The 14604-nt window shown below is 39.5% G+C and overlaps 1 protein-coding gene across 1 annotated transcript in view; it reads left to right on the top strand.

The window, feature by feature from the left end:
- Positions 1-437: 437 nt before the first annotated feature.
- The window catches only part of LOC145981102 (general odorant-binding protein 56h-like), a 32733-nt gene continuing 18566 nt past the window's right edge, over positions 438-14604 (top strand). The window contains exon 1 of the mRNA XM_083114240.1: positions 438-587. Coding sequence (XP_082970366.1) covers positions 507-587 — 81 coding nt within the window. The 5' untranslated portion in view covers positions 438-506. The remainder of the gene's footprint in view (positions 588-14604) is intronic.

The following is a 14604-nucleotide window of genomic DNA, read 5'->3' as shown; positions in this document are numbered from 1 at the left end:
ACAGCCTTTCTTCTACGCCTTGTATATGTCGATTCTTTATCAGAGTTATATTTTTAAAAGAATCAGGCATTAACGAGATGAAGGGCAAAGTGAGAAAAGATAACTAGTAGAAATTTATGAGTGATTGTCCCCTTAAGGTTCTCAGTTGCGAGCCTCGAAATCGTTAGTTATGCTACTATCACAGTGCACCACGGAGACTATAGCGAGTTAATTTTGAGTTAAATCCTTAGCGAGGCAGCTGATTTCTGGTCACATTTCGTTTTCTAGAGGTATGCAACATTGAACTGTAAGTGTATTAATATTCGTAGACTTCATCATACATTCCACTCGGCCTTGTACGTACAACTTTGCACGCAGGTATTTTGTGAGTCAGCATTTTATCTGGTGACATGTGTAATAACTCATAGGTTGATTTTCCTCTCTGGGTAGTATATAACGGGTGGTATTAAATAGCTATCCTCTAGTGCTGTTACCATCAGTCACAGATTACTACTTGAAGAAGCAACATGAACTCTTACGCCATCTTTGCACTACTTCTGACAACGCCGCTGTTTGCAGCAGTCCATTGCGACGAGGATGATAATCCTGTAAGTTATTTCATTGTCTCTTTTTGAAGTGTGTGTTTTTGTTCACTAGCTAAAGTTCCATGAACTTCACACCGCAATCTTTCTCTTATAGTAATAATAGGCCTTACTGATTCCATACACATGATTTGCTTGCAGAGGTGGCAGAACAACAACAAACACGATTTGAACATCTTGAGTGAAACGAACATACAGCGTTGGTACTGAACCCTGAGGCACTCTTACTATAGTTGGTCTGGGTATAGAGGGCAGCACTTTGGAACTGTGTTAAGAAATGGCAGTTGTAGAGAAAGGTGTCTGACAGGTGGATGTAGCAGAATGTCTAAGCGCAGTGGCGGCTATTAGGGGATAGATAGAGGGCATTTGCTCTCCCCCCACTTTTGCCACCGCACTGTGCTAAACCTTATCTACCAAGGAAAACTTCCCTTGCCCCCTAGTTTTGGTACCTTGCACCCTCCTCCACCCAATCACCGCCACTGTCCAAGTGGGTAGTCTTGAAGATGAGCCCCACCTGGAATTGTGTAGGGTTGCATGGGGACACATGTCTAGAACACTTGGTATCTATTTTCATTAAAATAACTACACAATAAACATTTAGAATTATCTACATCTCTTTTTTAATATTAGCGTCAGTAAGTAATTCAATAGTTATAAAAGGAATTAATAGATGGTGCCCAGCAAAAGAGAAAGAAAGGAAGTATTAGTTGTTGATGCTTGAAGTGGAAGAAAAGCACAGAATCTCAAATATATAAAATTTAAACTGTTACGTAAGAAGCCATGTGCTAAACAACAAAGGAAAACGAGAATGGATGAATTGACTGTAGAGTTCGTGACATCTTGATTGAATAGTCTTCATAATGTAGCTCTTTCAGAGGCGTATTCTGGGCGCATGCGATGCACGTGTCAATTGTGGGAAAATAATTATTACTTTCTTTCACTTCAGATCCGATAAATGTAATATAAGCTTCTCCTTCTACTTCTGCTATATGAAGAAATTAGAATGTAGAAATGCTCATTAATGTCGTCGCTGAGCAAGCTGTCCGATGTACCGTATCAGCGAAGAAGATTTTAATGTGGGCAAGCGCTGCTCCCGTGCTTCTTCCCTCCCCTTTCCGCTTCTTCCCCTTCACAATGCATGAATATTGCGATGGCTGCATGCGGTGAGGTAACAGCTACAAAGAAGAGTATGCTTGTTGTTTCGTTGAACAAAGAGGTGGCAGCGATTGATATTTTTCCTTGGGGGTACAGTGCAATGCACATTTAGTTTAAAATTTGGTTTATTTTTATTTCTGGGCCTCTTTCAAAGTTCCTGGCTTAGTGCAGTATTTTCCCGAAATATTTTTATAAATTGACGGAAAATGAAACAGAGGGTGTGATACAGGATTATTATTATTATTATTTGACTTTGTAAAATTAAAAATGAATTGATTGCTCTCTATTCTTTCCCCGACTTTGAAAATAAACCTGTACATGAACTACAGGGTGTCCCACGAACGTCGCAACTGGGAATTAAGAGTGGCGTTACTTTGTAACCGAAAGCTGTACATACATAAGTCATACACCAAATGTTAGCCCTGTCCAAGTAGATATTTTTAAACATAGAAAGAACAAACGGGGTGCAGTGTTGTTCATGCAGTGTTGCCAAATATAAGTGAAAGTGTAAATTTATTTTTCCACAAAGCATGGAAAATTGCATGTCAAACATTCGTATGGAAATTTAGACGTCAATTTCCACCTTGGATAGGTGAACTATTTCGCCATCTATAGTTCAGAGAAGAAAACCGATCGTTTTCGCGTATAGCCAATCCTGAAATGCCTCGTAAAGGCGTACCGGTCCAAATGGGTGTTTTAAAAAAAATAAGAGGTACAGTGGCAACACTGTTGATGTTTGAAGGCAACAAAAGGTGTGTTTAGTGATGGTCTATGACATGGAAATACTGGAAACAGGAAAAAAAGAAAATGAAAATTATGGTGAAAAAAGTGTTACTTACCTACTCCTGGCAATCATGCAATGCGCGTAACAGGCAGTGTAGCTTTACAAAAGATGTTGAAAATGACAACCATTTTCCCTGAGGCATTCATCAACACGTTTTATCATGTTGGAAGCAACTTTATGCAAGGTTGATTGGTTTATATTGTTAATGGCTGTGCAAATGTTTATTTTTAGATCATCAAGTGTTCTTGGGTTATTAATGTAAACTGTTTGTTTCAAATAATCCTACAGAAAAAAATCTGGAGACGTCAGATCCGGGGAGCGACTGGGCCATAAGTTTTTGCTTATAATGTGATCGCCAAAAAAACTCTGCCAACATGTCTAAAGTTTCATTAGACGTGTGACATGTTGCGGAGTCTTGTTGAAATCAACAATCACGTTCATCACGTTCCAACAGAGAAATAAACTGTGTGATAAGGTCACGATAAACTATTCCGTCAACTGTTGTGTTGAAAAAGATTGGACCGATTATTTTTCTCCGTGAAATCGCGCACCACACACCGATCTTTTGTGGATGAAGTGATTGTTCGTGTAACAAATGGGGATTGTTACTTGACCAGTGTCGAGAATTTTGACTGTTGACATATCCATTTAAGTGGAACCATGCTTCTTCATCCGTGAAAAAAAACCTTATTCAAAATATTCACACCATCGTCTCTAATAAAATTTCTAAACCACTGGCAGTATCTTACACGTGCACCTTTGCATGCTTCCTTCAGTTCTTGCACAGCCTGTACCTTATGTGCACGTAGGTGCAATTGTTTTAACGCTCGGTGAGTTGTTGTTTTTGATACACCTGACTGTGCAGCAAGTTTACGAACAGATTTCCTGGGAGATTGTGATATTCTCTGCTCCACATCCTGCAGCACACCTTGTGTCAAAACTGGTGGTTGTCTGTGGTAGGGTTTGTCATTAACTGATCCTGTTTCACGAAATCTGGAAACAAGTCGATATATCGTCGAATTTTCTGGAACACTGTTATTCGGATATTTCTCGCAAAACACAGTTTTTATACTAGCGTACGATTTGAACAAAAATAATGTTCCACAATCACCCTCTCTTCCTAAGAGAACTTCATTTCACAGAACAATTCTAATCTTCCCCTACGAACAATGCGAAATGCACGGCTCAAACAGTTCTGAGTACACAACTAACTGATTCTTTTGTTCTCGTTCGGTGGGCGCTCTTATCGCATTGCATGGTTGCCAGGAGTAAGTAAGTAACACTTTTTTCACCATAATTTTCATTTTCTTTTTTTCCTGTTTCCAGTATTTCCATGTCATAGACCATCACTAAACACACCTTTTGTTGCCTTCAAACATCAACAGTGTTGAAACTGTACCTCATATTTTTTTTTAAAACACCCATTTGGACCGGTACGCCTTTACGAGGCATTTCAGGATTGGCTATACGCGAAAACGATCGGTTTTCTTCTCTGAACTATAGATGGCGAAATAGTTCACCTACCCAAGGTGGAAATTGACGTCCAAATTTCCATACGAATGTTTGACATGCAATTCTCCATGCTTTGTGGAAAAATAAATTTACACTTTCACTTATATTTGGCAACACTGCATGAACAACACTGCAACCCGTTTGTTGTTTCTATGTTTAAAAATATCTACTTGGACAGGGCTAACATTGGGTGTATGACTTATGTATGTACAGGTTTCGGTTACAAAGTAACGCCACTCTTAATTCCCAGTTGCGCCGTTCGTGGGACACCCTGTAGTACCTTATATGAACACGAACAATATTCATAACATTATGAGTGAAACTTACAAGTTGGCTACACTGTCTCTGCTTCAACTGCATCAGTGTAACGATCTCTTTCAGCATTAAGAGGAATTAATAATTATATTAGAGCAACCCAATCGCAAGAAAGATTAAGTGAGGTTGGTATATTATCCATTGAAAGAGAACTGCTTCTGAAAATTAAAGCATTGCTCTCATTTTACAAAGATGTTATAAGGAAATTTACCACTCTATTGTTCCTGAATCTATGATTGTAATTTAGGCCTCTACACTATAATGTTATTTGCATAAGCCAAAGAAACCTAAATTGTGAATCTCCAATGTAAATATAAGCTGTTCATAAATATCAAGTGATTTTATAATTTTATGAAGACTTCCACATCAGACATCAAACCTGGTGAGTTTTAAACTTTTATTATCCATATTTCATTACTTTATACGTTATGCAATATTTAGTAATGTTAATATGCAAATCGTCAACTATTGAATACGTATAATGCTATCCCCCATTCCATAATATATATGTTTTAAAAAATTTGAGTACAGCATGCCCTTTATGAAAATTCAGGATACGTCACTGAGCTCTTTCTTCGCAAAGTTCTTCAAACATTATCTTGCTGAAAACGCACCCCGAGCAGTGGAAGACTATGAAAATCTGCTCCATCCAAAAGCAGGGTAAGTAAGTATTCACGTCGTACGAAGAGTTACCGGCCAATTAGACAGCTCTCACACGTCAGCAAGATCCTGGAGAGAATATTCCTCAGGAGGCTGCAAAAAATATAGACGGCGAACAAACTACTTCCAGATCATCAGTTTGGTTTCCACAGAACACAACACGACGATACACCCAGGGCCAGATTAAGACGAAATTAGGCCTGAGGCTTGAAATCTTCGGTGAACAATCAACACAACGACGTTATAGTTACGTCACAGCGCAAAGAATAATAGTAACTGTATAGTAAGTAACGCTGTGTCTAGGCGTCCGAAATTGGGGCTCCAAATGTCATTCTAAGATTTATTTTCAGGTTAATATAGTAAAAGAAAACTGTCCAGCTTTCGGAAAATTCTCGTCTGTTTTCATCTGGGCCTATTTCAGGAATGGGCCTAATTCTGCAGCATCAATAGCACCCACCTTAATCCGGCTCTGGATACAGCTAGAAACGATGGCTGGCTATATGACCGAAACTTAAAGCAGAAAGAGAGCTACATACAATGGAAGTGTTTCTTAAAGTACAGGGTGCCTTTGATAGAGTTTGGATTAAAGGACGCATCAAGAAGTTCTTTAGTCTGTCTTTCCCTGGCTGATACATTCATCTTTTAAGGAGCTACTTCCAGGAAGCAATAACAATCACACGACTAGACCGAACGGGCGTCCAATAAGGATCTGTACTGTACAGTGTCTCTCAAAAGTCTTAGGACAACGACATTTTAAACTAGGCAACCCAATTTACGCAAGACGTTGGTGGGTTGCGTGTAGAGTTAGGCTCACTTTCAGATTTTCTAGTATTTCATCACTGATGAGTCTACAGAAAGGAAAAGAGGTGAAAGGAAACGAAAGGTGACAAAGTAGAAGAGAAAGAGAAAGCGAAAGGAGAAGAGTAAAAGAAGAGGTGAGAAGAAAGAGAAGATACACAAGGAGAATAGATGTAGTGAGAAGAAAGGAAAAAGATTCGAGGAGAGATGAGGAAAGTGGGGCAGAGAAGAGAGGAGAGGAGAGGAGAGGAGGAGACGAGAAGAGGAGAATGGAGAGTAGAGTAAACGAGAGAAAAAAAAAGAACAAAAAGAAGAGGAGACGAGTGTAGTGGAGCCGGGAATCTAAGACAGGAGAGGATATAAGATGAGTGGAGAAGAGTGGGATGGAGACAAGATGCGAGAAAAGTAGGGAAGGCGATATGAGATCGAAGCAGAGGAGAAGGAGGGGAGAGGAGAAGGAGAAGGAGAAGATGTTACTAACCTGCCCCCCCCCCACATTTTACCTCCGCACTCGAGGTTCGATGCACTTCGTACTCGGCTCTGATTTGTCTAGGGGTATCTTTCTTTGTACGACAATGCACGTGGGATATTTTCTATAGTTTAATTAACGTAAAATTTGAAGTATATACAAGTCGTATCCGAACGTTCATTTCTCTAATTATTTATCGGGCCAAACCTCTAATTTTTGATGTTGGAATCTCTATTGTTTGTACCTGGATGCTTTACATTTCATGAATTACATCTGAAGTACGCTTGTCACAAGGTAGACTCGCGTTACTCCAAGAAACGTCTTAACAGGCGCGAGGTCGCCCGACGTGTACATTTCTCAACCTCCACGGTGACAAGGCACTAGGCTGCCCGGTGCACCGTAATTACTTCAAAATAACATCCAGTACAAACTACCTTTTTACCTGTAAACTGCATACCAAGGCACTAGCTTGCCCGGCAATCCAATCTCTTACAGCATCCGTTTCAAGAGACCTGTCCTCCGGTCCTAGCTGACCGAAGCAAAAACAGCCTCTCCCTTCCAAGTCTCAGTTCCAACAGCCGACCTCCCCCACTCTCATCTGGGAGTTTATATATGTTTGGTTGGCGTCTGTTGTCAACGGCCCTTCTTTCAAAATTTTTAAGCCCGCCTTTATTTTGAACGTTCGAAACACGAAGAAAGAACAGAGAGCTACATGTTTTTTATACATGGAATATAACGAACCTAAAAATGCATAATAAATTGATTTACACTAATCACACATATATATGATTATACACTTGATTACCCAATTAATTAACATATTAATAAATATTTCAATAAGGAAAAGAAACACTGTTGCCCTGACACGGGGGCAGGGAAACAAAGAGAAGAACAGAAGGGACTGGAGTCGAGAGGAGAGAAGAGGTAGCTGCAGAAAATATCGTCTCAGAGTCAAGAATTGATGTATTGATCAAATTATCGACATGAAACATTCAATAACATTTTTAAATGTATTGGAGAATGTATTACTTCGGTGAGAAATACCTTTTGGCTGAGTTCAGAGCAAGAAAAAATCTTCCACGTAAAATCTTTAATTTTACATGCGATTATATCACTAAAATCATCAATGTAATATTAATATTAATCTCCACTTGAAATGGAGATTTTGTAATTTAATATTTCTCCTCCCCCCATCGTTAATTCCAAACTGAATCATTCCGTTTCAGACGGCGTTGACAATAAACACAATGGGATATGTCTAAAACTTGCGAAAAAATTTTGCCACTGGAGGGGTTTGAACCTACGACCATCAGGTTGACAATCCTTATCGGTAACCATTACCCTACAAGCTTTCGCTCCTGAAAACAAGTAGAAGGAGCTGACCAATGTTAAATGTAGATGTAACTCTCCTCCTACATGTAATGTGCAAAGAATACTTATTTGTAACAAAGAAAACGAAGATAGTACGAATGGGAAAAGTGATAAAATTAGTATGTACTTAATTACCACAATCATTAATAGTTATTTCATTAATATTTGTCAATGTCTTTAAAGCAGTACACAATTATCGTTAGAGTATCATAATTCACGATCTTATACATGAAAATATCCCTTTGAACTTGTGTCAATTCAGTTTTTTTAATACATCCAGATGGAGAACAATGTAACCACTTTACTCTGCTATTACAAATTATGTCACCATGATCCATAATAATCCAATAGCGCAACAGCCCAATATCAGCCTACCTACCGACTGCTGGCCTCCCTCCCACGCGAGCCACCAAGGGGGCGTGGAGATCTGCAGCCAGACTAGGGGGACGGGTGGTCAGCTCGACCGATCCCCGTTGTAGGACTTCGCGACCGGATTACGCTCACTCACTCGGAGCTCCCCAATTTCCTCACGATGGTGGGTTGCCACCGGCCCTATACGTAGGCCGAATAAATTCCGACCAGAGCCGGATTCGAACCTACGCCGTCCCGCAGCGAACGATCTCAAGACGAGTGAACGCCTTAACCCGCTCGGCTACGGAGGAGGACAATGTCACCATGCTCTTGATTAATAAAAGGAGAATTTAAAAAATAAGAGACCACCTCGTAAGGAGGATCGAACCTGTGACCACTAGCAGCCAAATAGAGAACTCTGACGCCATCACATCGATGATGTGATGATGAAAAACGAGAATATTGGTAGTTGTGAAAATGCGAGTTATTTCTTCTAACTTATTTCTGTGATTAGACATTATTAATGGAAAATATGTAGAGTCTTGAACTATGCAGGACGATGTTCTCTTCCTGTGATACTGCAACAGACGAAATGCTTGTTTACTGACGCAAGTCTTGTGTCCAGAACAGTCTTATGAAATGTATTTGCTGTTGCGTAAGGTAATACGAAGTAATTACACCGTTTGCGAACTGCCAAGTGTGCGATACATTATACGTAAACAGGCGGAAAATTGTTTTCATAAAATCACTTCACATTTGACAGTGTTAGTCAAGAGAGACTCGTGGGACACTGTGTTAAGGTGCTGGACTAAATCTATCTTATTTTTCTTCCTCGAAGAACAACAATTTTAAGGTAGAACAACAGTCGTTCCGCTCTTTCTTATTTCTTTTAAATTCTTACACATTTCTTTAATTGGGCTAAAAATAAATAAAACTATTGCTTGCATTTCTGTCATTGACGTAGACAGTGGAAGAGAAATTTTGGAGAATCTTTCTATTAAATTTTATTATTTACATCCACCTTATGCTCAGATAGGTTAAACCGTTTATTGACAATCGTAAACTTTTCGTTTAATAGATAATATTTGGTTTTAATCGACGTGAGAACATTGATCTGTGGTTTTATTAATGAGTTATAAAATGTGCACTTTATAACTATTATGTAGAATGTCTTTGTTTTGCGTTGGTGTACTTAATCTTCCTTTTGCCTTTAAGAATTTATTATTATTTACTTCTTTTTTATTGTAAAAAAATCTTTCAATTTATAAGCGAGTGAACTTTCTTGTTTAATATGCATGTATATACCAACGTAACCGTTGGTAGAGGATCAACATTGTCTCGGAAAAGATTACAATTGTTCCATAAATCTTCATAGAAAGGCTCCGGGAAATGGCCAATTTCTTCGAGGTATCTTTATTTTTCTATGTCACTTAAAAATTTCAAGTAATCCCCTTTGTATCCGCTCCTTTTTAGCAATGTAAGCTCGAAGACAATCTGCATTCCATTTGTCTACAAGTATATTGGAAACTTGGTCAAACCGGAAGTTATTTTATCGCCTTCGATAATCGAATTGTCTGATCGATTATTTTCTCTTTACCCAGGAACATTCCCCATAGGAGATTTCCGAGACCGGGTTACGCTACTCACTCGTACCTCCCCAATTTCCTCACGATGGTGGGTTGCCACCGGTCTTATACACAGGCCGAGAACCCAGAGACTGAACACAGGTGGACTGGAACCCATGAAGTCCCGCAGTCGGAGTCCAAAGCACAGCACCTTAGACCGCACAGTCACGGAGGAGGAGTTTTCTTGTTTTACTTTTGGCTAATCGCGACGATGTGGTGACGAGTTCAAGCCCTAAATATGAGGATTTCAACCTTAGACCTCAATTTCAAAATTATAAACAAAATGTCTATTTACACTAAACTTCTCATCAAGTCCAAAATAGTTTGTAACTGTGAAACTACCCCTGAATGCAAATTGACATTTTCTTTCCATGTGAGTAAGAATTAAATGTGTGGCACACAGAGAGACTTCTTGAGAAAACAATTAACTGTACCCTGTCCCAGCATCTCTGGAGAAAAGCCGCGCATAACGGAAGAAAAGGGGAGAGGGGAAAAGAGCGAAGACAGAACAAAGCAGTGCACGCTGCTGGAAAGGCTGGTAACTGCAGCGGCTTTCCTCCCTCCACGCAATTCCGTTCCTCTCACGTGTTCATCGTTACTTGTTATCATGTCGATAATTTGATCAATACATCAATTCTTGACGCAGAGACGATATTTTCTGCAACTACCTCTCTTCCCTTCTCTCCTCTCGTCTCCTGTCCTTTCTTTTCTTCTCTTCTCCATCTCCTTCTCCTCTCCTTCTATCTCATATTGCCTTTCCGCCTGTTCTCGTCTTGTGCCTTCATCCCCCTCTTCTCCACTCCTCTTATCTCCTCTCCTGTCTTAGATTTCCGACTCCACTGCACTCTTTTCCTCTTCTTTCATTCTTCTCTTTTTTCTCTTTTATTATAGTCTCCACTTCTCTCTTCTTGTCTCTTCCTCTCCTCTCCAAACTCCTCTTCTCTCATCTCGCTTTCATCCTCGCATCTTCTCTTTACTCCATTTTCCTCATTTCTCCTCGAATCTTTTTCCTTTTTCCTCATTACTTCTCCTATCCACATCTGTTCTCTATTTTCTTCCCTCCTTTACTTTTCATCTTCCCCTTTAGCTTTCTCTCTTCTCTTCTCTTTTGTCCCCTTCCGTTTTCTCTCTCCTGTTTTCTTTGTGTAGACTAATCAGCAATGAAATACTAGAAAATCGATTTTCTCAAAAAAAAATTCAGAAAGTATTCCTCATTTGCAACAAATGTAATACTGATATTTGTTTTCTACTTTTAAATTGTACTTGGAATTATTTATTTCGCGTATTTATTATATATCTATTGTGCATGTGGCAACCCTGAAAGTGAGCCTAACTCTACACGCAACCCACCAACGCCTTGTTTAAATTGGGTTGCCTAGTTTAAAATGTCGTTGTGCTAAGACTTTTGAGAGACACTGTACAAGGCGAACATACTGGTGGCACTAAAGTGTTTTGCCGCATACTTCATCTCCCGCGGAAAGTTTACTGGAGCCTTCCAGGTTCTGCAACATCAACTGAAGTTTGAGAGTTGGTCGCTCAATGGAGGGTTAAAACCAACTTCACCAAATATATGGCCATTCTATTCAAGAAATCTCTGCGGATCCCACAACAGGTTCTATGAGGGCCGGACTGGAACTGCCAAGAGGGCTGTGGCAATTTTCCTCAACTTGGCGCCGATTTTGAGCAGTTGGGTAGAAAAGGGTGCCGAATATGCGTTTTCGGGAGGCAACTGAGAGGCCGCACCGGTACTTTTTCTTACTGTCTTGTTGTAATGAATTTAATTCACAATTATCGACATAACACGGTAGTTTACCTTTCCAGGTCTCATCTGGCAACACCGATACAAAACAAGCTCGTCATCAAAATGGCGGCAATAACAAAAGAAAAGGCTTATTGTGTACTATAATAGGCAAAAACTTCATCGGTAACCGTTGTTACTATGTACAGTGTCTCTCAAAAGTTTTAGGACAACGACATTTTAAAGTAGGCAATCAAATTTACAGAAGGCGTTGGTGGGTTGCGTGTAGAGTTAGGCCCAATTTTAGGGTTGCCACATGCACAATATATATTTATGAAATACGCGAAAGAAAGAAATCTAAGTACAAGTATTATTGTATAAAATTAGAAACAATATCAGTACTACATTTGTTGGGTACTATTATAGTATAAGGGAAACACCTATAAATCATATATTTCGCCCTTTGTTACATTGCTAACGGATTAGTTTGGAATGCGGAACATTTCCTAAGGTGAAATAATGCATTTCTAACTAAGATAATGTCTATTTCTTACATTTCCGAGTACTTACTGTTACTTGTTATTTCGATTCTGTAACACATTATGGCGGGCGATAGCGTACTGGTTCAGGGCACGTTGTGAGAGTGTTTTGTCGGTTTATGCAGTGTTGCAACCTCGTTCATCGGAAAATACCTACTTTCGTGCCCGGATTTAAAATTATGCTAATACCAAACAAACCATTGACGTTAGCCTCACAAACCATTGACGTTAGCCCCAAAAACCATTGACGTAAGCCTCACAAAACATTGACGTTAGCCCCAAAAACCATTGACGTTAGCCCCAAAAACCATTTTCCGTAAGGTTAGGTTAGGTTAAGTTAGGTTAGGCAAGCATAGTTAAAAAAAATAAAAAAATAAATTAAAAATACTCGACAAGTCATGTTCTAGTGAAAACACGGCGAGGCTAGAACACTGACTATGGGGTTGCGTCATCTTAACACACGGAACATTGTACTCTCGTGCAGAAAGCAAATGGTGGCAGCAGAAACAGCGTGTTGGACAGAGATTTTCGCAGAAAACGACATGTTTTCGCATTAAAATGGATCAAAACTACATTCACGAACTTCCACAACTCTACAGAAAATGATTTCCGTAAGTACTTTCTCCTGTAAATTTGAAGACATCCGTTTCCCTTATACTATAATGTTACCATTTGTTGTAAATGGAAAAATACTTTCTGAAAGAAAGAAAATCGATTTTCTAGTACTTCATTGCTGATGGGTCTACACAAAGAAAAGAGGAGAGAGGAAACGGAAGGGGACAAAATAGAGGAGAAGAGGGAAAGGGAAAGGGGAAGAGGAAAAGTAAAGGATGGAAGAAAATAGAGGACAGAAGTGGATAGGAGAAGTAATGAGGAGAAAGGAAAAAGATTCGAGGAAAGATGAGGAAATGGAGCAAGAAGAGATACAAGGAGGAAAACTAGATGAGAGTAGAGGAGAAGAAGAGTTTGGAGAGGAGAGGAGAGGAGAGGAGGAGACGAGAAGAGGGGAGTGGAGAGTAGAGTAAAAGAGAGAAAAAAGAAGAACGAAAAGAAGAGGAGAATAGTGCAATGTAGTCGGTAATCGAAGAGAGGAGAGGAGATAAGAAGAGTGGAGAAGAGTGGGTTGGAGACAAGATGCGAGAAAAGTAGGGAAGGCGATATGAGATAAAAGCAGAGGAGAAGGAGGGGAGGGGAGGGAAGAAGGAGAAGGAGAAGAGAAGAACAGAAGGGACTGGAGACGACAGGAGAGAAGAGGTAGTTGCAGAAAATGTAGTCTCAGCGACAAGAAATGATGCATTGATCAAATTATCGACATGAAACATTCAATAACATTTTGAAATGTGTTGGAGAATGTATTAGATCGGTGCGATATACCTTTTCGCTGAATTCAGAGCAAGTAAGATCTTTGATTTCACCTGCGATTATATCACTAAAACATGAATGTAATTTTAATATTTATAAGAATTATCCAATTTTTCTCCACTTCTCGGTCCGTTGAAATGGAGTTTTTGTAATTTAATATTTACGCTCTCCCATCGTTAATTCCAAACTGAATCATTCCGTTTCACACGGCGTGGAAAATGAACACAATGGGATACGTCTAAAACTCCCCAAAAATGTCTGCCGTCGGAGGGGTTTGAACCTACGACCATCAGGTTGACAATCCTTAACGTTAACCATTACCCTACAAGCTTTCGCTCCTGAAAGCAGGTAGAAGGAGCTGACCAATGTAAAATGTAGATGCAACTCTCCTCCTACATGTAATGTGCAAAGAATACTTGTTTGTAACAAAGTAAACGAAGGCACGCGTAGAACGAATCGGCGAAAACATTGGAGAATTGCACATGATGAAAACTTTTCAGTCGATATTTGTGAAGTTATCTTTGCATTGAACTCGATCAATTGATTAATTGATTTGCTGTTTTAAGTCCACTTTATGCACAGTAAGGCTAATCGGGACTGGTCTTACAGTTTGAAGTGGAATGCGAACCACTAAGTGCCTCCACCGGGTATCGAACCCGGGACCCCTTGATTACAGGCAACGACGCTACCACTGCGCCAACGGAGAGGCCGTACATTGAACTCAAAACTAAAGTAACAGTTCAACTACATGTACCCAACGACAGTTACAATATTGGAGGGACAGAATACTTAAAAGTTGTTGTTACAACGGAAGGAAGGGGCGTTGTGTAGTGGTTAGAGTTCTCGATTGGGCTGCTAGTGGTTCCCGGTTCGATTCTCCTTACGATGTGTTATCTTTTTTTAATTAATTCTTTTTTTATTAATGAAGAGCATGGTGATATCATTTGTAATAGCAGAGTAAAGTGGTTACGTTGTTTTGCATCTGGAATTTATATATATATGAGAAAAATGAATTAACACACGTTCAAAGGAATATTTCCATGTATAAGATCGTGAATTATGATACTCTAATGATAATTGTGTACTGCTTCAAAGACATTGATAAATATTAGTGAAATAACAATTTATATTTGTGGCAATTCAAGACATACTAATTTTACCAATTTCCTCACTCGATTGGGTTGGGTTGATTTGGTGTTTTAAGTCTATTTTATGCACAGTAAGGCTAATCGGGAATGGGCCTACAATTTAAAGTGGGATCCAAACTACTATGTGCCTCCACCGGGTAACGAACCCGGAATTTTCCCCTTCGAGTTCAATGCAAAGATACCTCCACAAATATAA

The sequence above is a fragment of the Lepisma saccharinum genome, chromosome 28 (assembly GCF_977018435.1).
Source record: "Lepisma saccharinum chromosome 28, izLepSacc3.1, whole genome shotgun sequence".
Taxonomy (NCBI): domain Eukaryota; kingdom Metazoa; phylum Arthropoda; class Insecta; order Zygentoma; family Lepismatidae; genus Lepisma; species Lepisma saccharinum.
Note: the sequence above shows the minus strand (reverse complement) of the source record. Positions and strands in the feature narration are given on the sequence as shown.